The 26,815-nt window shown below is 38.9% G+C and overlaps 1 protein-coding gene across 1 annotated transcript in view; it reads left to right on the forward strand.

The window, feature by feature from the left end:
- The window catches only part of EPHA3 (EPH receptor A3), a 97,149-nt gene that overhangs the window by 22,438 nt on the left and 47,896 nt on the right, over positions 1-26,815 (forward strand). The window contains exons 8-10 of the mRNA XM_038583245.1: positions 1,096-1,281; positions 10,981-11,042; positions 12,627-12,836. Of these exons, the coding sequence (XP_038439173.1) occupies positions 1,096-1,281; positions 10,981-11,042; positions 12,627-12,836 (458 nt within the window). The remainder of the gene's footprint in view (positions 1-1,095; positions 1,282-10,980; positions 11,043-12,626; positions 12,837-26,815) is intronic.

Here is a 26,815-nt window from a genome sequence, read left to right on the forward strand (position 1 = left end):
GGTTGGACCAAGAATGCTCTTCCATCCCACAGATGGCCTGACAACCGTGTAATTAATGCTTTTTTTTTTTTTTTTAGAAAAACTTCTCATTTGATATTAAAAAAACACATTTAAGGTGTTGTACAAATCAGACAGAATAATCCACATGATTCTAGGATTTCCTCTATGAACAAGGAACAATCTATGGGTGGCACTACTTTGTGACAATTACCGTGGCAACAGTGGGTTAGAGAAGTGAATATAAAGGTCTCTGCTCTCAGAAAACTCAAAATATGATGAAAGAGTTATGGGTATATCTCCTCAATTAACAATATATGTGAAGTTGGTGCTCAAACTAGTTCTAGAAAGTTTATATTAGTTGGATTAGACTATTTAAAAGTGAACAACACTCCATATTCAGTTAATTGTGGATTAATCATGCATTTTTTTATTGAAGACATTGAATCTAAGAAAATATTTATAGTGATTCTGTAGAAAAGATGTGCTTTTTTGATACTAGTACATTCTTCTTCCTTCCAGAAGCTCAGAGAACTTTATAGCTAGTATGTCAGTAATGCAACATGCCAATACTCCAATAAAATGAATTGGTAGCAGATGCTTCTGTTCTCATTTTCAGAGTCTGAGTATACAGCTAAATTGGCCCTCTTAATAATAACAGAATGGCTAGAAACATGTGAAATTTAATGCATTGCTCAACCCATAATATATCTGTGCTGGTCTATTGATTACCCTGAGGAAGTAGTTGCTATGAGAACAAGGAGGTAAAACCCTATTAGCTGTAGCTTTCAACGTTCGCATTGTTCTTTCATGTTCTATTATTCACAGTGTAGTACTTCAAAATGCACGAGGCTACTCACTGGATCCATTTTCCAGTGGGGTGTAGATGTCCTGGGGTTTCTCAGGGAGTCTCTGATCATCATCTTGTGAGATAAGTTGGAGGCCTACAGCGTACACCTTGCAGATCAAAGGTGTAAATATTTTGAATGGGATCATTGAGAGGAAACAGTTGCTCTCCACTGACAGTTTTTTTGTTGTTGTTGTTGTTTTTAATGACATAAGTCCTTACCTTTTGTCGTTGTTTTGTTCTTCTGATAGGCGAATTTGGAGAAGTATGCAGTGGCCGCTTGAAACTTCCTTCAAAAAAAGAGATTTCGGTGGCCATAAAAACCCTAAAAGTGGGCTACACAGAAAAGCAGAGGAGAGACTTCCTAGGAGAAGCAAGTATCATGGGACAATTTGACCATCCCAACATCATCCGACTGGAGGGAGTGGTTACTAAGAGTAAGTCAAGTCGAAAGACAAACTTTTGCCATGTCGAGCAGAGAGTCTTTAAAACCACACTCAATTGTTAAAGGATTTTGATTATTATTATTTTTTTAATAGCTGTCTGTCAGTCCTAACAGAAAAACTCATTTGAGGCCAACGTGTCTCTCTTCAGTAAGAGAGCAAAGATATCTAACTGGTCATATGTGGACAGTGCTATTCTAGATCTTCAAAAATTGGGAAAATTTAGGAGCTAAAAAATGGGGTGGTATTAAGGTCCACTGATGAAAAGATGATTCAGAAGTGAATCATAAAGACGTCTCTGTGGTGCAGAAGGATGAGGAACAACAATGACTCGATTTTGACAGGAATTGCTGGGAACTCCCAGGGAGCTGCCTTTTCTGTTATTGGTCAACAGCTTCAGTTAACTCCCAAATCTTTACCTCCCTGACTTCAGGACAATTATGTGAGTTTGGAGAATGCTCCTGAGCTGTAAAGATTGGGATCACATTAAACCCATGGCCTCTTCCTGGTACTCTGTGGATTTCAAATAATTCTAATCTAGGGTCCCAGACGGAGCTCTGACCAGTCTGGGGAAACGCTGCCTCATAGCCCGAGATAGAGATCTGGACTTATTTCCATGATCATTTCTCCAGCCAGACTCAGAAGGAATCCTGTGAGGCAGATATGTGATTTTTGGCTTTGTTACCGATGAAAACCTCTTGAGAATGCTCTAGGATTTTTTTTTTTTTCCTTGAGATTTTGGAGCACAGGATGAAGAATAAGCTAAATTGGCAACAAACTACTTAGAGCAAAAGACAACATATGGCAGGAAATTTGGCATCCTTAAGGGGATAATTCATTGGCACCACATTTACATATTCTATGGTTACCCACAGACATTACACATTATATTTTTCACAATGATATTTTTCTTTAACATTACATGGAGCACTTTCCAAATGGCACTAATACCTATTCTCATCTTAGTGTGACTAAAAAGGCAGTTCCTTTCTCACAAGAGCATGGTAAAATTGAAATGTACTTTGATTTGCTTTGGAGTTTTCTTATATAATAAATAAGATTAAGAACTGAGTAATGTAGAACTAAACCATAAACTATGAGCCCGTATTAAATATTGTAAGAAGCATTTTTCCCTTTATACTCCTAAAAATGAGGTTATATTAGTAGTAGCCCTGAAATCTTTTCTGACGAAGAACATTTTTTTTTACTATTTTTTAGATTAATAATAAAAACACTGTTAGTAAGGATTGGGAAAATGTTCAAATCCTTTGTTAAGACCATACTAGCTAATGCCCGTGGAATTACAGAACTGTGTCTCACTGGGGTTTTAATAATCAATTCGTCATTTATTCTCCTTTAAATCATCCTTACCAAGAGGGGGTCCTTCAGATCTTGAGCACTTCTTGGGGAGAAAACTCATTTGTACTTGTAGAGCTGTTTTTCTTTTAACTCAACTTACATAAAGTTTTGTTTTGTTTTGTTTTTTGTTTTTTGTTTTTGTTTTTGTTTTTGTTTTTTTGGGTAAGGCTTTCTTTATGGGTTGACCATTGTATGCCACACATTGCACCATGGATGTCATTTCATTATTATCACTACCCTGTGAATCAGATACGATAATTCCATTTTATATTTGAACAAACAATAACTATACAGAGCAAGTGGCTGGTCTGATTAGAAAGTGCTGGAGATAGCGTCAGAAGGTTGGTCTTCCCCTGGCCCTAACAGTGGATAAAAATGAGTTTCTAATTTTCATTTTGTATTCTACTTATTTGATCTTGATTTTTTTTTCTGATCTTGATTTTTTTTAAGTTTCCCCTAATAACTTGATCATAGGAAGGAATCCCTCAAGCTTCAAAAATTTTCTAGTAATAATTAATAACCCTTAATACCTAAAAAAATGTGAACTCTCATAAAAGGCAAAAATCCATGTTATTTTTAATCAGTGACTGAGAATAGAACCTGGATCGTACTAGGTTCTTAATTTAGCAACGTTAAGAAATAAAAATATTGATACTTTGAATGAAAAAAAAAAGCAATATCTTCTACCTAGAGGTCTTTCTTCAATCTTGGTTCATCAAATTGAACGCATGCTGCAAGGAAGGGCAATTGCGTGACTGCTTGCAGCAGTTAGGGAATGACGGAGAAAACCATGACATTTTAGCATGGGCAAGAATTATCACCTAACTTCTCCAACACCTACACCTCCTAGAAGAGGAGATAAAAGTGACGCTCAAAATAGACATCAGATTTAAATTTAAGTTTATTGATAGGTTCTTCTATTTTACCGAATGTAAATTGATTTGGGGGGGGGGGAGGTTTCCAGTGTTAATGAATTATTGAAAATGACCTGTTACATTTTGCTGACTGTTACCTATCAATTCAATATTCACTGAATGATGTGCAACATTAAGCCATAATTATTATGGCAAGTTTTCCTTCAGTATAAAAATGAAATCATCAAGTATGAGCTATCGTCAGCTGGCAAAGAAATCTGTAAAACAATCCCCAAGAACAAAAGGCAGAAAAAAATGCGTTAAGGAAAAAAAGACTTTTAAAAATCATAGGTATTATCCATTAAATGCCTTATTCGAGTCTGATTTTGTAACATTCTAATATGGGTTACAACTGCCTTAGTCTTAGGGTGAAAGTTCTAAATTTGATGAATCTCCCCGGTCAAATAAGCATGTAAAAGGCTGCCAAATCCGACGATATAGATCCCAGTCATCTCATATAGTGCACACATAATAGAGTCGCAGACCTAAATTAGATTTTGAACTCCTTTCGTGGCATATATAAAAGCTCTATCTGGTACCCTATAACATCTGAGAGGAAACAGAAATGCCCTAAAATAAAGTTAATACATTGCAGTTAACATATAAATATGTTAAGGCAATTTTGTCATGAGAAGTGATTCATCCACTCCTATTATCTTCTTTGTTTCCTGAGAATATATGACTGCAAGGTTCAGAAACACCCCCCCCAAGAGTGATACAGGGCTTAAAACTTAATAAACATGTTTGTGTTTAAAGAAGAAAACTGATTATATCACTATCTGGATTAAGAATCAGAGGGTCAGAGTTCAAGTGTTTACTCAACCCAACTGGTTGTGGGACTCTGGCAAATCAGGCCACTCATAGAGATTTGGTTTTTTCCCTTGTAATTCAGAATAGCAGTTATATGTCACTATTTCTGGATACTTTCAAAATCAAATAAAATTATCTAGGAATACAGTTTTAAGTGGAATCGAGCTATGAAAATCTAAGTTACCACTTCTGGTAGATTTGAGAATCTATCAGTTAATCTTTGCTGTATAGAAAAACATTCTTGAAAGCTATACTTTTTTTTTGCTCCATGGTAATTCTTTTTAATATTGCTATTAATTATACGCTTGAAACACTACGTCTGTTATAAGGTATTATTTTCAAGTCATTTAGAGAAAGCCCTTTATTCAATTATTATATTTCCATTTATTTGAGTTGAACCCTAAACAATTTTAATGATACGTTTTGAGCTTGATGGTCTTAAACAAGAGAAGGTGAGAGAGTCTCTGATCTTCAAAGTAGCAGAAAGCTGGGGGCACCGTCTCTGCTCAGAACTTGGTACTAACATGTGTTATCAATTTTAGCTGAAGTTCAAAAAGATGGAACTTGTTTTTAGCAAATGTTTGATATTTCTGCCATCACATCATTAGTCAAGTGATGTTCATAATCCAAGAAGACCCCCATTGGCCACTTTTTACTTAGTGACACAGAAGGAATTATATTAGATAAAATTGATGTGTTTGTTGGTATTTAGGGAGGGATTATTTTCTGAAATTTAAAAATAATAATAAATAATAATGCGTCACTGTAACTTTACATCATTAAGGAATATAGTAAGCAGAATATTAGGACAATCACTCATAATTAAAGCATTTCTATACTGGTGTGAGCATCCACTTTACACCAAAAGCTTAGTCATTTATTTACACCTTTCCATCTCCTGGACATATGATAAAAATATTGCTGAAATAAGATATCATTATGCAGTGACAATGCCAAATTCTTGCTATGTCCTATTTGCTTCTCTCTGAAAGTTTTCATATGCACTTGTCTCAAGGGTACTAACTCCCTGCAATATTCAAAATAGACAATATATATGTTATGTTTATTTTATTGATAATATATAGAAATAGTTTGTTAGAGTAAACTCTCATGACACAAGTTCTCATGCATTCATAACTAATTTGAGAAAGGAGGTTAGAACATTTCTATCAAAGTGTCCACAGCAATAAAATTAGGAAAGTCTTTCAAAGTAAGTCTTTCCTTATTTTTTTCAATATTGTCCATCCATGTTTTTTGGTTAAATTGGCCACATTTGAATTACAAGAAAATATGTATTTTCCCCATTTAGATAGGATGATGGGTTTGTGATATTTTTGAATGGTTAAATGCAACTTAACATTTGTTAGAAAAGGACTTACATGTGTCCAAAGACCAACTTTGAAAGAGCACTAGTTTAAATATACAAAAACTTTCCTAAAAGAGAACCATAATTATACACTTACTTAATAACTGTCTAATTCTAATCATACACAAATCCTTGCAAAAAGTAAGAAAAAGAAATGTCCCTAACTCATGAGGATGATGATATCTTGAAAATTATACAAGAATGTTTTCAGAGGGGAAAATAACTGTAAAGGCATGAAAAAACTTCAGTAACACTGGCATAAAAAGCCATAGTTAACAATTTTATCAAAAAAGATACTAGATCACGTTCAAGTTTAGTTTATTCCAAGAATGCAAGTTGGTTTACTATCTAGTCATTTTAGAAATTCATAACATTAATAGCAAAGAAAAGGTCAGTCTCTAAAGATATAGAAAATAAACACTTTAACTTAAAAGTCTTCCTTAGCACATCCTACATAGAAAATATGCATGTCTGATAAATATACGTAAAAACCACAAAGCAGAACAAAAAACCTACAACATCATATTCAGAAGTAAAACATGAAAAGCATTTGTCTTAGGGTAGAAATGAGAATCCTGCTATTATCACTTTTTTTTTCTGCTATTATCACTTTAATTCATTCTTGTACCTAAGGTCTTCGTTTTTACCAGGGATCCCCCTCATTTTTACAATTAGACAAAGAAAATAGAAAGCTTGAAAAGGAAAAAAAAAAACTAAGTAGTCCTTGTAAAATCAATTGAACACATTCAGATTTCATATTTATTGATTGTTATTGGACTTATTATACAAATCAGCTTTGAATAGAACAAGGGAAAGTAGAAATATCATCCCTGTCTTCTTTCTTCGTTGAGGTGTAGTGGATATACAGTGATGTACCAGCTTTAAGTGCATGGCCTGTTGTTGCCTGTATAGCCTATGTGTCCTCTTCATCTGTTCCCATCTTCAAAAGTATTAAATCTTGTTTCAGATTAAGCACAAATAAATTTTAGAAATGTTACGTCAGCTGAATGTGAAGCATTCAGTGTATTCAGATCGATGGAGGATGGTTGGTTAGGAAAACGTGGAGAAAGTGTTTCTCAGCCTGACTTTGAAGAGAGAGATGATCCTTGGCCATCCTGAGACTATAGACACGATCCATTTTAACCGGCACTCCACTGGTTTTAGAACTAGGTACAGCATGGAGCTGGCCCCTGCCCTCATTAATCCATAGACTTGTGGATGTAAGAGCTGATGAGAGACAGAGAATGAGGGAGCGAGCATGGGCATGAGCAGCAGAAGGGGCAGGGGAAGAGGGTGAGGATCACAGGTGAACTCCACCCTGAGTGTGGAGCCTACACAGGGCTCGATCCCAGAACCCTGAGATCATGACCTGAGCCAAAATCAACAGTCAGTCATTTAACCAACTGAGCCACCCAGGCTCCCCTCAATAACTTTTTTAATTTTATTTTTTTAAAGTAATCTCTATGTCCAACATGGGGCTTAAACCTATGACCCCACGATGAAGAGTCTACTGCTCCATCTGAGCCAACCAGGCACCCCAATAAAGTTTAATAGTCTAATCATTGATAAATACTATGTTTGAATGCAAATATTTTAATCTAAAGCCAACATCTATTTTATAATTACAATAAAAATCCCTACGCATGGCTAAATATTTATTACATTTTTCGGCTCTTCTTTTTATAAAAATGTGATTAGAAAGGTTGTGGTGAAATATACCATGTTGAACCTGGGATTCTTAGATATTCTGAATCACATTTCTTCTGTCATCAAACAGTGGTTCAATGATTAATAATATATCTGAACCACTGGAGGTAATTGGGGAAATGAACTGATTGTAACAGACTGATTCACTTCCCTTAACCCTATAATCATGAAATATCATAATTTTGTTTATATTTACAAATCAATGTAGGAAAAAAGTAAAATTCTGCTGCACATTTTGTTTTGCGCATTTTTGATAGTGTTTCCTTTCAGCCGTCATCCAGCAACAATTTTATTGAGTTTCGTGCAGATGCTCAGATGTATTTTAGGATCTCCGAGGGCAGCAAATGATAGGGTTCTTGAAAAAGACGAGAATGTCACTTCTAAATCAAAATACATGTGAAAGAGCATGAACCTGGATAGAAACACATGGCATCCATGTGCAGGTGAGCTAATATTTTATAAATAATTTCCGGCAATCTTTAATATGTGTTAGGATGAGCTCCCACCACTATTGCAGAGAGTTTCTTTTCCTTTAACCCTATTCATTAAAATCAAAAGCACAAGGAAACTAAGGCTAAAAATAAGCTTAGACACTAAAAAAAAAAAAAAAAAAAAAAATAGAACTTAGAAATCAAGGCTTTCCAAGGTGGAATATTTTTGATTCTGTTTATTCTTTGTACATTTGGGTTTGCTGAATCTTTGAACTTAATGTAAAGCATATTTTCAGACTTGCCCATCATAACTGATGTGTTTACAAATACCTAAATCTTAGAGCTAAATGCAGCCCGATCTGATTTCTGAATGGTCATGGGGCTTTGGCTTAATTGACTGGCTTGATTTTTCAGCTACTTTTATTTCCCCTGCCAAACAATCCACCAGACATGCTAACCAGAAATGGAATAGGCATGAGGCTGGGAGCCAGGAGGAAACAAGTGATAAGCAACAGTCTGGGGAGCACAAAAACATGGTGACTGTCACTGGGAGTTTGCTGTAGGAGACAAAATACCTGTGACTACGCTTAACGTATGCACTGAACTTTGTGAGCACGTTATTCTCCATAGAATGGTATTGAGGCAAGAACAAAGACAATTATAGTGATTTACAGAGAACATGCATGTGAAAGATTTCATTCATTCATTCCTTTGTTCACTTATCCATGCTTTTAATTTTGTATCAGTCTCTGGGACTACTCTTTAGCATCGGGGTGATCAGTTCAGGAGAGAGAGAAGTTTCCAAGGAAAAGTCAAATCTTCCCTTTCTTCCTGAATAGTATCAAATCAGAGCTTAATTTGAATTTTAGAAAAGCAAGTTCTAGAGGCTGAAACTTTTGGCTAAATGACTTTACAGATTTATATTATCAGATTTATTAGATATGTATGACATGTTACTGAATATATGTAATTAAATCAGTACCTTCACAGAAAATAGATTGGTGTATCAGTTGGTTGTCACGTGTATAAAATTTGTCTGAAAATCATAGAATTTAAATCATTTTTCTTACCTTTTAAACCTATAACCTAGTATACATCGAAGTACTGAATACAGTAAGTATAACCTTCATAGTACCAAGCAACATTATTCATAAGTAGTGTGAATGAGAGTTTTAACCTATGAAAGGAAAAGGAAGCAAAGAAAGCTGTTTTCTATCATCAGAGGCAGACTAACTTTCATGATAGGGAAGGAGCCTGTGAGGAAGACCTAAGTGTGCACACGGGTCAGGGGCGCATCAGTGTTTGTGAAAAGCCACCTGCCCAGGTCTTTCAGTGGCGCTTTTTCAAGAGCTGATTCAGGTGCCCCAGACGTGGAGGACAAGCGCTGTTCCTTCTTTTTGTGACATGATGAAATTAAGTTTTAAACAAGATCATAGCGAAAATATGGGAAGAGAATTACCGTGTAGTAATAGCATAGGTTTCTTTTTTAAAAAAAGATTTTATTTATTTATTCATGAGAGACAGAGAGAGAGAGAGAGAGAGATAGAGAGAGAGAGGCAGAGACACAGGCAGAGGCAGGAGCAGGCTCCACTCCGGGACTCGATACCTGGCCTCCAGGGTTATGCCCTGGGCCTAAGGCTGCGCTAAGCTGCTGAGCTCCCCCGCCCCGACCCGCGGGCTGCCCAATACAGTAGGTTTTGACATCAGAGACGGCACGTCTGGGATCTGCTGGAAAATTAGCTAACTGTGTGACCCAGCAGCTTCCTTAAATTCACAATGCTTCCACTTGGAGACACGAAAAAAATGAGAATAATGTATATTACTAAAGCACGAGATAACGTGAAGATGAAGTGGTGTGAGGTATGTATGTAATATACACACATATGAATATGTGATGTTACATGAGTCTAATTATGCAAAAATATCTACTAGTGTTTCCTGTATATCAAAAATATCCATTTTCCATATTCCTTTTTCCTTTTGAAATGTTCATTTTGCATTACTTATTTTCCTACGTGTTTTGTAATGTATATAGAGTTATATTTTCAGCCTTGTTCACGACATTACACTATAACAATTATCTAAAATGTTACGGACTTCAGAGCTGTCAATTTAATTCAGAATAATCCATAGAATTGACACCCAATCGTTGCCTGAACATTTATTCTATTCATAAATCTGTATATCAGATTACTTAACACTCCTGTATTTCATGCTGTTCGTATTTTAAATGTTTCCTTCAGTATAAATTTCCAAAATTAACAGCATAATGGGTGCAGTTTGTTGCTTTTGGCTTTATTATTTATTAGTTGTATGACATTGAGTACATTGATCACCCTCTACATATCTCAGTTTTCTCGTGTGCAAAATGGAAATGATAATAATTAATAAGATATCACATATAAAATAATTAAACCAGCATCTTGCACATATATTTAACTATATAAATAAAGTTAAATGTTCATTAACAGGTTTAATAATGGTATTTAAGGCCACATATTTCTACAATGGTTATTGTAAGTTTGTAAAATTGCCAGCAGCAATTTTAACTTTATTTTCCTTTTAACATGGATTTTATATATTATTTTAATGTGTTGAGTACAGATTTTTTAAAAGTTACAATGATTGGTGTTGTTTTATGAAATTTATATATAGGATCCACGAAGATGGGGACTTTGCTTTACTTGCCCAACTACTACTGTCAATACCTGTGGAACGTGTCGGTGATTGTGGAGACCCTGGCTCTGTCCTGGGCTGGAAAGCAGAAATACTTAATTTTGTAGAGCAGCTGACATGCAATTATTAAAGGGCAGAAAGGGGGCGTATTTTATGTTCACAGAAAGCCATGCCAAATAAGCCAATTTGGATGCTGTAGGTTATCATCCCTGTTCTGAAACCCAGTCTTCTTTTTCTTTTTCTTTTGGTTTAATTTTTTTATTGGGAAAAATTTTTTTGTGACTTTGCAAAATTGGGAAGACAGGGGAAGCTTTTACATTTTATAATCCATGAGGGGTATCAAGGTGTACTAGATGTATTCATCACGTGATATTTGTTGAACTCTAAACATGATTAGACATGTTTAATTTACAATTTACCGTATATCCAGGTAAACCAGTGATGATTGTCACAGAATACATGGAGAATGGTTCCCTGGACAGTTTCTTACGTGTAAGTAGAAGATTTTATATATATTCATGTATCTCTTATCCTTATCTATTTTTTATATTTTATCCTTCTATCTATATAAACATATGCATAAATATGGAATGAACTACGGAAAATGTCAGAGGCAACCTCTGATATTTTGCCAACAATCAGATAACAAAAGTTAAAGCAAAACGGAAATTTTGGAGGACTAAATACAAAGAGACCAAATTCATCTTTATCTTGCAGGATCCAAAATTAATGGTTCATATATTTAAAACAAATTTGTGCAATCTTTCTTCCACCCTTTTGTACTGCCAGGACCCACACTGGTTAAGATAAAAATTTTAAAAAGACTCTTAAAGTAAGACATAAAAAACAATGATGTAAGATGAATATCCTCTTTCCTTCATTTAAAATACCTTCAGACTGCTGTTAGAAGACCGTCTACCACATAAAGCTTTTGTCTCAGAAAATAAGCAAGCATTGTAATTCCAAAGTATTTTCAATTTAGAGATACCATTTTCCTGATACATATGCATCCATATATATTTTTAATTATTTAAACTTTAAAATTTTATTTATTTAATTTTTAAAAATATTTCAGTAAATATTTGTTCAAAGAAATGCAAAAGTTTTATGGAGAACAAGACATTGCCAATCACCAGTCACTGTAAGGGCCAAAAAAACCCCATATACTCTGTCCTCAATGCGCATTCAGCACTGTAGATAGATGGATGGATAGATAGATAGATAGATAGATAGATAGGAAAGATAGAATAATTCATTATTATGGAGGAAAATTCTAAATTTTCTATAAATGAGAAGTCATATTCTTTATTTTAATATTCATGAGGCAAATACAAATTTTATCAGCAATCATTTTCCCGAACATTTCAAAAACAAATATTTTTCAAATTACATAATTGAAACCATTATAATAAATACTTTTAAGTTGTCATTGTGTATCTATAACTGAACACGGAATTTCATATCTATTTATCTGTACAGGCATTTATGCACATATGTATATGTATACATGTGTGCGTGTCTCTTTACCTATGTATCATATAAATCATGTATTTCTACTTTGATCCAAGTGAATTGGAAACTTTTCTAAATACCAGACTCTGACTTTGTGTTTTATTGTTTTCCATTTTACGATGTATAATTCAAGATTGAGGAGAAAAAAATATTCAGTAAATATTCTTGACTAATTCCGAACTGTTTATTTAGGACGGTAAATTACACGTTCACTATCCACTTTATTTGAAGCCAGGAATAATCTGGAAAACCAGAAGGAAGAACGGACATTCGATCAAATCAATATGTAAAACTAAAATAGCCACAGGATTCATTTCATTTTGTTGTTCTTGAATTTAAAATCTCCGAGGGGCTTGCACGTCACAGAAAGCCCACGGGAGGTCTGGTTCTCAGGGTTCGGGGTGCCCGGTGCAGCCCCGGGCACCTGCTCACACGCCCCGACTGCGGGAGGGCCCAGAAGCCAAGGGCTGCAGGGCTTTTACAATTCAGGATGAGACTGGAACCAAGACGTGTCTCAGGAAGAGCAGCAACGTGTCTTAACTGTGTGTGTGGAATGTTTCTCAGAAACACGACGCCCAGTTCACGGGCATCCAGCTAGTGGGGATGCTCCGCGGAATAGCCTCCGGCATGAAGTACCTCTCGGACATGGGCTACGTCCACCGCGACCTCGCCGCCCGGAACATTCTGATCAACAGTAACCTGGTGTGTAAGGTCTCTGATTTTGGACTTTCGCGTGTTCTAGAGGACGATCCAGAAGCTGCTTACACCACAAGGGTGAGTGACATTGTTTTTCTGTGGTTTCTTTTTTCCCTTTCTGTCTTTATTGTCTACCTTGTGGTTTGTGACCTGCAAATAAGTAGCAGTCAGGTGTGTCGGTTCCAGCTTCCCCTGAAGGACACTTGTCCTTTACCCACGCAATGCCCTGACTTCTGGGCAAAATAGATGGTCGCTGCTTACAAGGCGGGTAATGCTTGTGGTTCTGAAACGTTGGGCCCCCCGGGGCTCGGTGGTGTCCACCTGCCTTCGGCCCAGGGCGGGATCCCAGGATCTGGGCCAGGATGGAGTCCCGCATTGGGCTCCCGGCAGGGAGCCTGCTTCTCCCTCTGCCTGTGTCTCTGCCTCTCTCCGTCTCTCAGGAATAAATAAATAAAATCCTAAAAAAAAAAATTAAACATCATACATCGGTTTATTGTTTCCCTCACAAAGGCAGCATGGTTGCCGCATATCTGGAGTCTGGGGTATTCATATTTACCCATTTTTGCATCATGGTTGAGCCACCTTTAGTAAGCAGATTGGATACCTCTGTCCAACTACATATAATTTTAAATCATTTTAAGATTCATGTTTACCTAGGTAACACATGCTCACGTTATAAAAATTCCAAAACAAAGCAATAAAAGGAGAAAAGTCATCCATCACTTTGCCACCCACAGAGAGCATTCATGACTTTGCCACTCAGTTCTTCCAGATTTTTTCCACGTACCTATCATACACACCTTTGGTGAGCACATGACTAGAAGAGGATTATTCCTAATGTCACCGTATAGCCTGGTTTTCCCTTAGCAATACAGCTGTTGAATGTATTTCACTGTCAATAAATACTCTTCAAGTTTTCATTTTTAGCATTTTTTGCATTCTATTATCTGGATGTACCATCTTTTAAAACTCAGCCCCTAATTATGGGAAAATTATTATTATATCTAACTTTTCTCTAATTTTTGTCAGTCTATGTTTTCCATCAAAGTAAGTATACTCTTCAATCCCCCCCCCCACACCCCTCCCTCTGGTGACCATCAGTGTGTTCTCTATAGTTAAGAGTCTGGTTCTCGGTTTGTCTCCTCTCTCTCTTTTTTCCTTTGCTTGTTTGTTTTGATTCTTAAATTCCACATAGGAGTGAGATCATATGGTACTTGTCTTTCTCTGAATGATTTATTTTGTGTGACATTGTGCCCTCTGATTCTATTCCTGTTTTTGCAAATAGCAAGATTTCATTAATTTTATGGCTGAATAATATTCCAGTGTATGCGTGTGTGTGCGTGTCTGTGCATGTGCATGTATGTGCGCATGTGTGTATGCATGTGCGTGTGTGCGTGTGTGTGTGTGTGTATGACTTTGCCTAGCTCCATTGATTTATCAGTGGACACTTGGGCTGCTTCTGCCGTTTGACTACTATAGATGATGCTGCAATAAACATAGAGGTGTATGGATCCCTTTTAGTTGCTATTTTGTATTTTTCAGGTAAATTGTTGAGCAGTAAGATTACTGGGTCGTGGAGCAGCTCTATTTTTAACTTTTTGAGGAACCTCCACACTATTTTCCAGAGTGGCTGCACCACTTTGCATTCCCACCAACAGTGCAGAGGGTTCCCCTTCCCCACATCCTTACCAACATCTGTCTTGTTGATTTTAGCCATTCTGACTCGTGTAGAGTGGTATCTCATTGTGTTTTTTTTTTCTTTTTTCCTTTTGTTGGGGGGGGGGAGGGGGAGAGCACAAGTTGGGGGAGAGAGGGGGAAGCTGACTGCCTGCTGACCGGAGAGCCCGGTGCAGCCTGACTGCAGGACCTCAGGGTCCCAACCGGAGCTGAAGGCAGAGGCTCAACCACTGAGCCCCCCAGGTGCCCCCTCATTGCAGTGATGATGTGCGTTTCCCTGATGCTGAGGGATGCTGAGCATCCTTTCATGTGTCTGTTGGCATCTGGATGTCTTCTTTGGAGACCTGTCTGTTCATTTCTTCTTCCTTTTTTATTTATTTTTTATTTTTTTAATTTTTTTAATTTTTATTTTATTTTATTTTTTTAAGGAATCCAACCTGGTTTCCTTTTTTTTTTTTTTTTTTTTAATTTTATTTATTTATGATAGTCACAGAGAGAGAGAGAGGCAGAGACATAGGCAGAGAGAAGCAGGCTCCACGCACCGGGAGCCTGATGTGGGATTCGATACCGGGTCTCCAGGATCGCGCCCTGGGCCAAAGGCAGGTACCAAACCACTGCGCCACCCAGGGATCCCCCTCTTCTTCCTTTTTTAATTAGCTTACTTGTTATTTTGTGTTAAGTTGTATTATATATTTTGAACACTACCCCTTATGGGATATGTCACATGCAAATATCTTCTGTTCAGTAGGTTGCCTTTTAGTTTTCTTGATGGTGTCCTTCACTGCAGAAACGTTTTATTTCAATGTGGTCCCAACAGTTTATTTTTACTTTTATTTCTCTTGTCTCAGGAAACGTATTGAGGAAAAAAAAAGTCACTAAGGCTGATTTAAGAGAGATTACTGACTGTGCTCCCTTCAAGGATTTTTATGATTCCAGGTTTTATATTTAGGTCTTTAATACATTTTGAGGGTTTTGTGTGTGTGTATGGTGAAAGAAAGTTGTTCAGTATCATTCTTTTGCATATGACGCTCGTTTTCCCGACACCATTTGTTGAAGAGACCCATTTTCCTATTATGCATTCATTCCTCCTTTGTCAAAGATTAATTGATCATATGACTGTGAGTTTATTTCTGAGTTTTCTGTTCCGTTCCTTGGTCTGTATGTCTATTTCTATCCCAGTACCATGACGTTTTAATTATTATTGCTTTGTAATATAACTTGACATCTAGAATTGTGAAGCCTTGTTTTTTTGTGGGGGCTTTTTTTGTGTTTTTTGTTTTGTTTTGTTTTTTCAAGATTGCTTTAGCTATTCAGGGTCTTTTGTGGTTTCATACAAATTTTAGGATCGTTTGTTCTAGTTTTGTGAACTAGAAATACCAAATGATGTTGGTATTTTGATAGAGGTTGCACTGAATGTGTAGATTGCTTCGGGTAGTATGAACATTTTAACCACATTTGTTCCCCTGGCCCACGAGCATGGAATATCTTTCCATATCTTTGCATTGTCTTGCGTTTCTTTTATCAGCACGTTATAGTTTTCAGAGTACAGGTCTTTCACCTCTCTGGTTAAGTTTATTCCTAGGTATTTTATTGGCTTTGGTGCAATGGTAAATGGGATTGTTTTCTTACTTTCTCTTTCTTCTGCTTCCTTATTGGTTTGTAGAAATGCAACAGATTTCTTCTGTAGATTGATTTTGCGTCCTGTGACATTACTGAATTCATCTCTCAGGTCTAGTAGTTTTTTGGTGGAGTCTTTCAGGTTTTCTCTACATAGACTCATCTGCAAATAGTGAGAGTTTACTTCCTTATTTGGATGCCTTGTATTTCTTTATGTTGTCTAATGGCTACAGATATTATGTTTAACTAAAAGTGGTGAGAATGACACCCTTTCCACTAGCTCCTGACCTTAGGAGGAAAGCTCTCAGTTTTTCACCATTACGTATGATGTTGATTGCGAGTTTTTCATATGAGGCTTTTATAATGTTGAAATGTGTTCTATTTTATGCAGAGGGCTTTTGTCATGAAGGAATGCTATATGTTGTCAGGTGGAATATTTTATACAAATGTGCAAATGATCCACCTGCATTCATATTTGCATGACTCTGATAATTTCCCTATGATATAATCCTAAAAGTGAATTTTCTGTGCCTATTTTAAAAGTGTGCTTAACTATATCCTGATAAAAGTAGACATTATCATTTTGTATTTATTAGTTTTAAGAAATTGTACCTAATTGTTTTGATTTGTATTAATTTCGTTCAAAATGCTTTTGATTAGCTCTTCATATATTTATTGGCAAATTCCTTCAAAAAGGCATTTCTTTATAGAATTCTTTTTTCATGGCAGACAATTTTAGAAAATAAAGATATAAAGATCATTACTAATCAAACTATCAAAGGTAACCAATTGTAACATTCTTTTCCATTCAAAATATTTTTCTATACATTATCATATGTAAACAGTTACCAGTTAAATATATGATTACAAAATGGGATCATATTATATGTATTGATATATAAAATGATATTCACTTATCAATCCAGTATTTTCTTCATATACAAATTCAATGTTTTGTAATCTGCATATTTTAACCTAAAATATAAAATGCAGAATTTTCTAGATGATTAATTTTTTACAGTATCATTAAGTAACCTATAGTACTCCACTTTATTCATAGACATACCTTATTTATCCAATACACTATTAGTTAGGTGAATTCCAAAGATTTGATATTCTTGATAATACTCTGATGTAATCCTAACAAACGGTTAATGTCTTGCCATGGTTATTTGCTCAGGATAATTTTCTAGGATTAAAATGGCTGAGTCAAACTGTGTGCAGATATGTGTGTGATTTTCATATATGGATTGGCTGGTTGTTTTCTTAGAATTTCACTTCTAGCAGTAACATATAAAGAAGGTTATTGCCCCAAACACCTGCCAAGAGGATGGGCAGTTTTTCAATGTCAACTTCTGCTGTTTTTTTCATGTTTCTAAAAGGTTATTATTAATTAAAAAAAAAAACTTTCAGAGCTTCATTTGTACTAATTGTTACTTTGCAAGGACCCAAAGGTTACAAAGACCATTTTTCGACCCAAGTAGATAGAAAAAGATGTTGCTGTGTCAAAGTTACTCATTCTCATTTGTGAGATAAAAGTGTGACAGGCTCTTTGCATTTTTTTTTTACTTTCGGAAGAATCTTAAAAACTATACCAACCAAATGGCTCATTACCTGCCAATAAATAGCTGTTTAGAATTATTCGATGTTCATCCTTCTATTTTCTCAGAACTTCTCAAAATATCTGTGGGGGATCCCAACATCTTTCTGAGAAGCTGTTATTTGCACCTGCATTTCTAGAATAATTAGAAATCTTTAATCTCCTGTAATAATCCTTTTTGGTACAACAATTTCATAATTTACCCTAAACTATGAGGTATGGTTTAAAGTAATAGGACTGCTACTTTAAAAAACAACAACAACAACAACAACACTGAAACAGTTAAATGAGTGTTTCCATACTAATTCTTGGGTTTCGTACTTATTATAGGAACATTGCTACTGCACAAAATGTTTGGGGAATTCCTCTTTTGAAATCATCTTTAAAACTAGAATGTGAAGGGTATCATTGTTCGAAATTATTTAAGCATATAGTATTTTGGGAAACATACATGCCTGAGATCAAATTTCAGGTCTCAATAAGCTGACGGTTAATAAATAAGAAAAGCAGTCCTTTGTTATATAATAAAATTTGGTAGTTTTTTTTTTTTTTTAAACCAAAACCAGTATTTTTCAGCTTATTGATTAAGCCTCCTAGGAATTACGATTACTTCAGAAAAACAAGTTCACTATTTACGATCTTGTGCCACAGCTTTCTTTTTGGATAAACAAACACATTCTGGTGAATCTGCTTTAAAAAGTTAGTCACGTTCCTTTAGTTACCATGACAGGCTCACAGCGAGTCAGTGGGACTCCAATCTTAGTGCTTGGCACCCGAGACAGCAGGTGGTGTCCCAGGGCAGCAGGTTGCGTCCCAAGGCAGCAGTTGGCGTCCCAGGGCAGCAGGTGGCATCCCAGGGCAGCAGGCCACGACCCGGGGCAGCAGGCCACGACCCGGGACAGCAGGCCTCGTCCCAGGGCAGCAGGCGGCGTCCCGGGACAGCAGGCCACGACCCGGGGCAGCAGGCCACGACCCGGGACAGCAGGCCTCGTCCCAGGGCAGCAGGCGGCGTCCCGGGACAGCAGGCCACGACCCGGGGCAGCAGGCCACGACCCGGGACAGCAGGCCTCGTCCCAGGGCAGCAGGCGGCGTCCCGGGACAGCAGGCCACGACCCGGGGCAGCAGGCCACGACCCGGGACAGCAGGCCTCGTCCCAGGGCATCAGGCCGCGTCCCAGGACAGCAGGCCACGACCCGGGGCAGCAGGCCACGACCCGGGACAGCAGGCCGCGTCCCAGGGCAGCAGGCGGCGTCCCGGGGCAGGCCGCGGCCCTCAGGCCGGGCGCGGGGACGGGCGGGGCGCTCGGCGGGGCCCGCAGGCGTCTCCGCGGCCCTCCGGGAGCCTCGGGGCAGCCGCCGGCAAGGACGGGAGCGGGAACCCGTGCCCGCGCCCTCTGCGCCCACCGCCTGCGACGCGAGCGGAGCCCGAGGTTTGCCGCCGCGGCCCTAGGCACACTCTGCGCGTCTTGCCTTGGTGAGGGACCCTCTGGGACGTGGGCCCCTGTCCGCGCCGCTCAGCCCTCGCTCCCCTGCGCCCCGCCCCCGCCGGTGGCCTCTGACGCGGCCGCGGGGGCGTCGGGAGCGGGAGCGGGAGCGGGGGCGGGAGCGGGGGCGGGAGCGGGGGCGGGAGGGCGGCCCGAGGGCGGCCGCAGCCTCGGAGGGGGCACCCAGGCCGGGGACCCCGCGACAACCGCCCTTCTGGGCGCCCTGAAAACCAAATAACATTTTCGTCCGTATCGCACGGTGCAGCAGGGCTTGAGGAAAGGCCTGGAAAGCGCGAGAGCAGCCGCATCCAGAAGTTGCCTTCGTCGGAAGGCGCCGGTTTTATTGGGGGGAGCATTTAGCCCTGCGGCCTTCGACCTGCAGAAACTTTTTGTTGTTGAGAAAAACAAACACAGAAGTGAACTGCCTCTCTTTGATTTCCTATCATAGGAATTCAGAGCACAGTTACAGCACGTTGCCTTTTTTTTTTTTTTTTTGCACTGAATTACCAATTTATTTCATTTTAACAGAACCATGGAATTATTGGTGAAAATTGTTTATCACTAAATTAATTTTTAGTCTTTTTCTTATGAAATTTCATTTCAAATGGTTAGGTTAGCGTTTTTTATGTGCATGCATGCATCTGTGCATCTGAACATTCTTTTATTCATATGTTCAAATAAATGGGGTCCGAATTCCACCGTGGTGGTGCTCAATTTACTATTTAACAGGATCAAGTTAGAGAAGATATAGGCTTTTATCTAATTTATATGCTGTATTATACAAAGTCAACCCAATTCTCAAGCTCCCAAATTCATTTTAGGGATATAATTACCACATAAACCCAATTGGGCAATTTGAGAAAGCCAGATGATTTGTTTTTGGTTATACTCTTCATTTTTCAATTTTCTTTTCTTTTTATTTCTGTCCTAAAGATGCAGACTGAGTCATTAACACCTGGATTTTTATACTGGATAAGAAATTTCTCCCTTCCATTACATGTCCTATAGCCCATTAACATCTATTTAATTTTTAGAAGATAAAAGCAAATAAACAGTTATCACAGGCCTTGTGTGTTAAGTGAAGGAGAAAGAAATCTTATCTTACATAATAATTTATTTGATTTTTTCTTTAAAATGTGCCAACCTAATGCCAGAAATATTCTACTACAGTTTATTTTTGTTTTTGTTTTTACCTATTTTAATTTGCAAGATAACAAACAAACAAAAAAAGTGGCTCATACAAGTGGCTAAAAGCTAAGTAGTAAAAAAAAAAAAAAGCTAAGTAGTTAAATGCTCCTGGTCAGGATAATTCCATTCTAAGGATATAAACAAATAAACAATAGAAAACATGAGCCTTTATTCTGCTGTAGCCCAGGACTATAAACTATGAATACCAGGAACTGGTGTGCTATAAAAAGAAAATTATATTATTTTGGTAAGTAATATGTATCATGTGTCACTTATACAGAAATGAGAAAAGTAACACATAAACATCTAATCAATGGCCTTCATATAGTGATGTATTTTAAGCTTTGAACCCAAACAATGTCAATCATGAATTTATTCCCTTCTCTTCTAGGATCAGGATGGATAAATCTTATGTAGCTTCATATATATTCAAAATCAGAAAATACCTGTTTCATTAAAACTTAATGAAGAGCTAATACTTTCTAGTCACCCAATTAAGAGAGAGGGAGAGAGACCACAAACATTTGAACATGTGAAAATAATCTATCCAGATTTATGTGGGAAAAAACCACAGCATAATTCTGGAGTAGAACATAGTAGCATGGAGCTGGTGTGTGAAATATGACGTAGAGTCTCCAGCAGGAACAGTTATCTCTAAAGCGCATCATTCATTCATTCACTATTGAGTGCCTGTGGTATAGCAGGCACGGCCCTGGGCCAAAGGACCCAGCAGTAAATAAAACAAAGCACTGAGCTGGTGAGTTCACATTCTAGGGTGATAAATAGGATTTATCAGGGATTCAGGTAATAAATAGACAAGGAAGAGGTAGCAAGGCAGGGAAGTAGGACGGAAAATGTGGGGCGTGGAGGAGGGTGTTATTTTAGTTTAGGAAGATTAAGGGAGTTCCCTGATAAAATAAATGTCATTAGAACCACGAGTTGGGACAGTGAAGGAATACATAAATATCATGGTTAACCAAACAAGATTTATTTTGCTTTAACTCTTTTTTCAATTTAACAAATTAATTGTAATCATCGTTCTGATTCCAACAGGCTTACCTTGCAAGAAGGCACATTAGGAAGTCAGATTCATGATCTAACTCCGACTAGACACCAGGCTCATAGCGACGGGTCTAGTCTCCTGTGTTGGTGAGCCTGGAGTGTAGTAAAAATCACTTGCTGGTATTAGTTCCAGTTCGCTGTGGATATCCCACATTTTCTTTCTTTTTTTTTTTTTATTCCCACATTTTCAAATACATGATCACACATTGCCCGAAGCATTGCTTGAAGCCATTGTCCAGTCCCAGATTCCTTGGCAAGTGCAGCAGTCTTGACATCCTAAATGGACAGATGTCTGCGATGGCTAATGCTGTGACTCACTTTTGTCCCATCACCCTCTTCAACCATGATTCTGCACGTCATGATTCAAATGTGCTGCCATGACTTCTTCCCTCTTTTGTTTGCTGACTCCTGCTCTGGAATTGCCCCAGAATTCAAGCTGTTACAAAACATGAACCTATAAGGGAACCATTGCCGTGACATGTACTCAATATTATCTTTTTAGATTTTTGACATTCTCAACATATCATTTCATCTTTCCTTATTTTACAATCACCAGTACTAAACAAATCAAGCTCACTCGCGTTTTGTACTTTTTTGGTTACTTACTAGATATTTCCACTTCTAATATTGTGATCACAGTTATCCAGTATTCTCACTACACCAAATAGATCTTTCTGACATATTTACTTATGATGTTGCTTCTTTGGAAAACTATTCAAGTGCTAAAAACACACACTTTCAAATGAATTTCTTTAATCATCTAAAAAAAATGAGGGTTGGGTATATATAAAACAGAAAAATTTAACATTTTAAACCTCACTGAACTCTGAAATATCTTTAGCCTTAGCTGTAAATGTTTCACACTGTTTTTTTTGAAGATAGACATTATACGTCAGATGACCTAATTTGACCCTAGCAGAAAGTAACCGAAAAGCCATTTATTTGCATTGCCTGGATAGCCATAGAGAAACTTAGAATGCAAGCTGAAGATTTTGCTGTATTTTAAGAAATTCTTACACATTTCACATAATGTCGAAACGCCTCGAAAGTTTAGGCTCTTGCTACCTAGGAGATCATCTGTCCTGGTATCTTGAGGCAGGCAGCACCTGCCAGGGTGATCCTCTCAATGGCTTTTAGATCTGGGCGAGTGGGGAGAAGAACAGATGCTTCCCCAGGGGCTTCCCGGGTTGCCCCTCACCTCATTGTGAATGAAGGTTGGTCCCTGACGTCAGATAGAGGCTAAGTCGAATGAGTGGAATGATTCATCTCTGTAGGTCCACTGTTGAGAAGCCAGATTTTGCCTCCAGGTTAAACACTCAATTACTCAGGATTTTACTAAGATAAACTCTCTAGCCTCCTTTGTCCCTCTGAGAGCGAGATCTGACAGGGCTTGCCAGCAGACAGTGTGAACCATGGATCAGCACAGCATTTACTAAATCGATGGGGAGAGATTTGTATATATAATTAGAGAAAAAATTGGGGCAGATATGAGATATTATGCATTCATGTCCAGAGAGTTTGGCAATTATACTCCTTTTTCTTTAGAAATCAAGACCTGAAGCCCTGTAGCCCATGGTGAAAGAGCTGGCTGTAGTTGAGGGCCTGAAAAATTCAGGCTTTTAGCCAAATGTCTCGTTTGAACTGTCTAAATTCATTAAGCTTAGAGAACTGAATTGCAGGATCTTTTAAGACTAGGTTTAATCCAACGCTATTTCCGGACAAAGTGAACAAGGTCTTGGACTACTTCACCTAATCCTGGATTTGAGGATAGCCATTATGTAATGTCTCTGCCCGGAGAATCCTTAGTATCTTTGCATGCGTCGTTTTATTCTTCTCTTTTAAATTTTCTGTAAGAATTCTATAGGAGTAAATCCAGGTATGACAACCAATAGATCAGTAGATCCAAATTTAGGATTATCTTTTCCAAAATAATCAATATTATGAATGCCTGCATCCTTGCTATGCCTGTAGGTTTAAGGCAGACATTTGAGAGTTGAGGGAGCTCAGGCTCATGGATTAGCACAGCTGTTCAAGATACTCCCCAAGATCCCCAGTTTAGGGCAGCCCCGGTGGCTTAGCGGTTTGGCTCCACCTTCAGCCTGGGGTGTGATCCTGGAGACCTGGGATCAAGTCCCACGTCAGGCTCCCTGCATGGAGCCTGCTTCTCTCCCTCTCCCTCTGCCTGTCTCTCTCTCCCCCGCCCCTCTGCCATGAATAAATAAATAAAAAATCTTAAAAAAAAAAATCCCCAGTTTACGAAGGACGAGCTAGCTGCACACGGAGAAGTCAAGGAACTTGGCAAAATTAAACATTCTGCTAGAATTGAACCAGAAACCAAGACTCTCGCTTTCTGCTACACTTCAGAAGGAGATGGAGCGAGTGACGATAAAGTCCTCCCAGGCCCAATCACTGGGCTATGCAGCGCAGAGGGCAGCAGGGCCAAGGCTTGGCATCTTAGGTAGGGAAAGACGCATGAACGGTTGGTTCTGTCCTGGATGTCCCTCTACAATTGAGATTTTAGACTAATTCCATTCTGAGCTCGCTTCACGCAACTGGGGACATTTCTCAAATACGTAAATATCTGGAGAGCTTGCATGTGGATACAGAGAGCAGCGTAGGTAAATGTGTTCACTTTACAATGCTTTTGTGTGTTGTGACTAATACATCTTCATAAATCATCTTTATAGTAACTGGCTATGCTTTCGAGGACCCTCAGTGCCCACTAGCATTTTTCCAAGCACATCTTAGATCGTCAACGGATTTCAAAGTTTAGCTCATTTAGGGATCCCTGGGTGGCGCAACGGTTTGGCGCCTGCCTTTGGCCCAGGGCGCGATCCTGGAGACCCGGGATCGAATCCCACATTGGGCTCCCTGCATGGAGCCTGCTTCTCCCTCTGCCTATGTCTCTGCCTCTCTCTCTCTCTCTGTGTGACTATCATGAATAAATAAATAAAATCTTAAAAAAAAAAAAAAGTTTAGCTCATTTAGAACAGGTGTACTTGAGTAGTCATACCGCCGCGGGAACCAAGGGTGCCAAATGATGACTCGTTATTGTCTCATCAAAACCAAGTCTTTGGGTTGCTCACTGAAGGATGTGTCTGGCAATTATTTGAAAAGCATCTAAAATTTCAGAATGCCTCCCACATACATATCTGAGAAAGTAATTTCTGGACCTGAAAAAAGAAAAAAGTCACACACTACCAGCTCAGATTTTATTAGGGTAGTGAGTAGGGGGGAAAAGGGGGAATTTTTGTGATCAATCAGCAGTAAAAGTATAAATAAATTCTATGATGGATGATTTGTAGGAAATTTAGTGACTCAGACATTTATAGACTCATTTTATTTTATTTTGATAGTATCCGATCTACAGATGCTTAGCTTGAAGACAGACACCCTTACTGTGAAGTAGGATTCTATCAAAATGTATGGATTCTTCTTTCACCTGTACTTCAGAACTGAACTGAGCCCTTAAGGACTTGTATCCAGTGTCTCCCTATGTCAATGACATTTATGTTTCTGAAACCATAGGTAATGTTTGTTTTTGAAGGAAAAACACGTTTCTTACTAAACTCTTTGGTCATAGATACCTCTGTTTGATGAAGACATTATTATTATTTTCATTTGCAACAGGAAATCATCCTCTTTTTTTTAAAACAAAAGGGGGGGTAGAAGAAAGCTAAAAAGAAAGGAGAAAATAACAAAAAACATAAAAACATTAAAAAAAACTGAAAATAGAAACACCTCAAAGGGATACTGTTACATTTACCAAAACTCAGTTACCCAAATTGGCCATGATGAACTTGGCCCTCACTTGACTAGAACAGAAATAAAAACATCCATGGAAAGGGTGTGAATGGTAAGGAAAAAAAAAAAAAAAGAGGGAGAGAGAAAGTTAATTCCATTCATTCTACCTAAAATCCCAGGGAAATCCTGGACCTCATCCGAATTACTTTCCCTTGCGAGGTAAAGCTTGTCACGCACCATCTCAAGCAGTAGTTCTCAGGTGGGGACAGTTTTGCTCCTACGAGGTATTTGCATTGTCTGGAGACATTTTGGGCTGTGTCACAAGTGCCGGGACGCCAGTGTTCCCGAGCCGTGAAGGCCAGGGGTGCTACTAACCGGCTTACAGCACACGGGACAGTCCCCACATCAAATCATTAATCTGATCTAAAATGTCAGTAGCGCTACCCCCGGTACAGGGAACCCGTGAGTGTATGACTTTTACTCCTGTTAAAACTTCACTCTCATTTGCTCTTGATCCTACGCTCAAAACTGTAAGTCTTTCCCCAGTGCTCTAAATTTTAAACACGGTCTGTTTATTGTTGATGTTCGGATTCTGTTTTATGTTTTACGTCCTTCCCTGGGTGCAAGGACAGCGGCCGGAGGCGTCTGTGGCGTGAACTCCTAGAGACAGGCTCACCTCGCAGGTTAACCTACCAAGGATTTTCAGTCAGCGCGAGTCTTAGCCACGCGAAATTCATGTTTTTGTTTAAAAATTGTACTGACCTCCGGAGCCAGCCTGCAGGCCCGCAGCGTCGGCCCGAGAGCTAGTGGCCTGTCGGGGGCGGTCAGCAGGCCGGGGGCCCTGCAAACCTGGGGTGAGCCCACCTGCCGCGCCGGCGGCTCGCTGGAAGGACAGCGTCCCCGGGACGCACCGAGGTGCCGCCCATTACGGGGACCCCGTCCTCCGCAGGCTGAAGCTGCCTCAGTTTACCGATGGTTAAATCCCCGCTCCACCTCCCCGTCCTTTTCTTTCTCTTTCTTTCTTTCTTTCTTTCTTTCTTTCTTTCTTTCTTTCTTTCTTTCTTTCTTTCTTTTCTTTCTTTCTTTCTTTTCTTTCTTTCTTTCTCTTTCTCTTCTTTCTTTCTCTTTCTTTCTTTCTCCTTTCTTCTTCTCTTTCTTCTTTCTTTCTTTCTCTTCTTTCTTTCTTTCTTTCTTCTTTCTTTCTTTCTTTCTTTCTTTCTTTCTTTCTTTCTTTCTTTCTTTCTTTCCTTCTTTCTTTCTTTCTTTCCTTTCTTTCTTTTTAAAGATTTTGTTTATTTATTCATGAGAGACACCCAGAGAGAGAGAGAGAGGCAGAGCCACAGGCAGAGGGAGAAGCAGGCTCCATGCAGGGAGCCCGACGTGGGACTCGATCCCGGGACCCGGGGTCACGCCCCTGGGCCGAAGGCGGCGCTAAACCGCTGAGCCACCCAGGGATCCCTCCCCGTCCCTTTCCAGTACCTTCTCCGACATTCTCTCTGCATAGAGATCTTGGAAACTTCTTCAAAAGCGTCCGCTTACCGTGGGGTGCACTAGCCGCCTCCCCCCCCCCCCCCCCGGCCCCGGGTCAGGGGGGTGTGGCCGGGCCTCCAAGCCGGCGCCGCGCAGGGACAATGCCCGTCATCCCCCAGCTGCCTCGGGCCCACGGCCCACCTGTGCACGCAGCGG

The sequence above is a fragment of the Canis lupus genome, chromosome 33 (genome assembly GCF_011100685.1).
Source record: "Canis lupus familiaris isolate Mischka breed German Shepherd chromosome 33, alternate assembly UU_Cfam_GSD_1.0, whole genome shotgun sequence".
Lineage (NCBI taxonomy): Eukaryota > Metazoa > Chordata > Mammalia > Carnivora > Canidae > Canis > Canis lupus.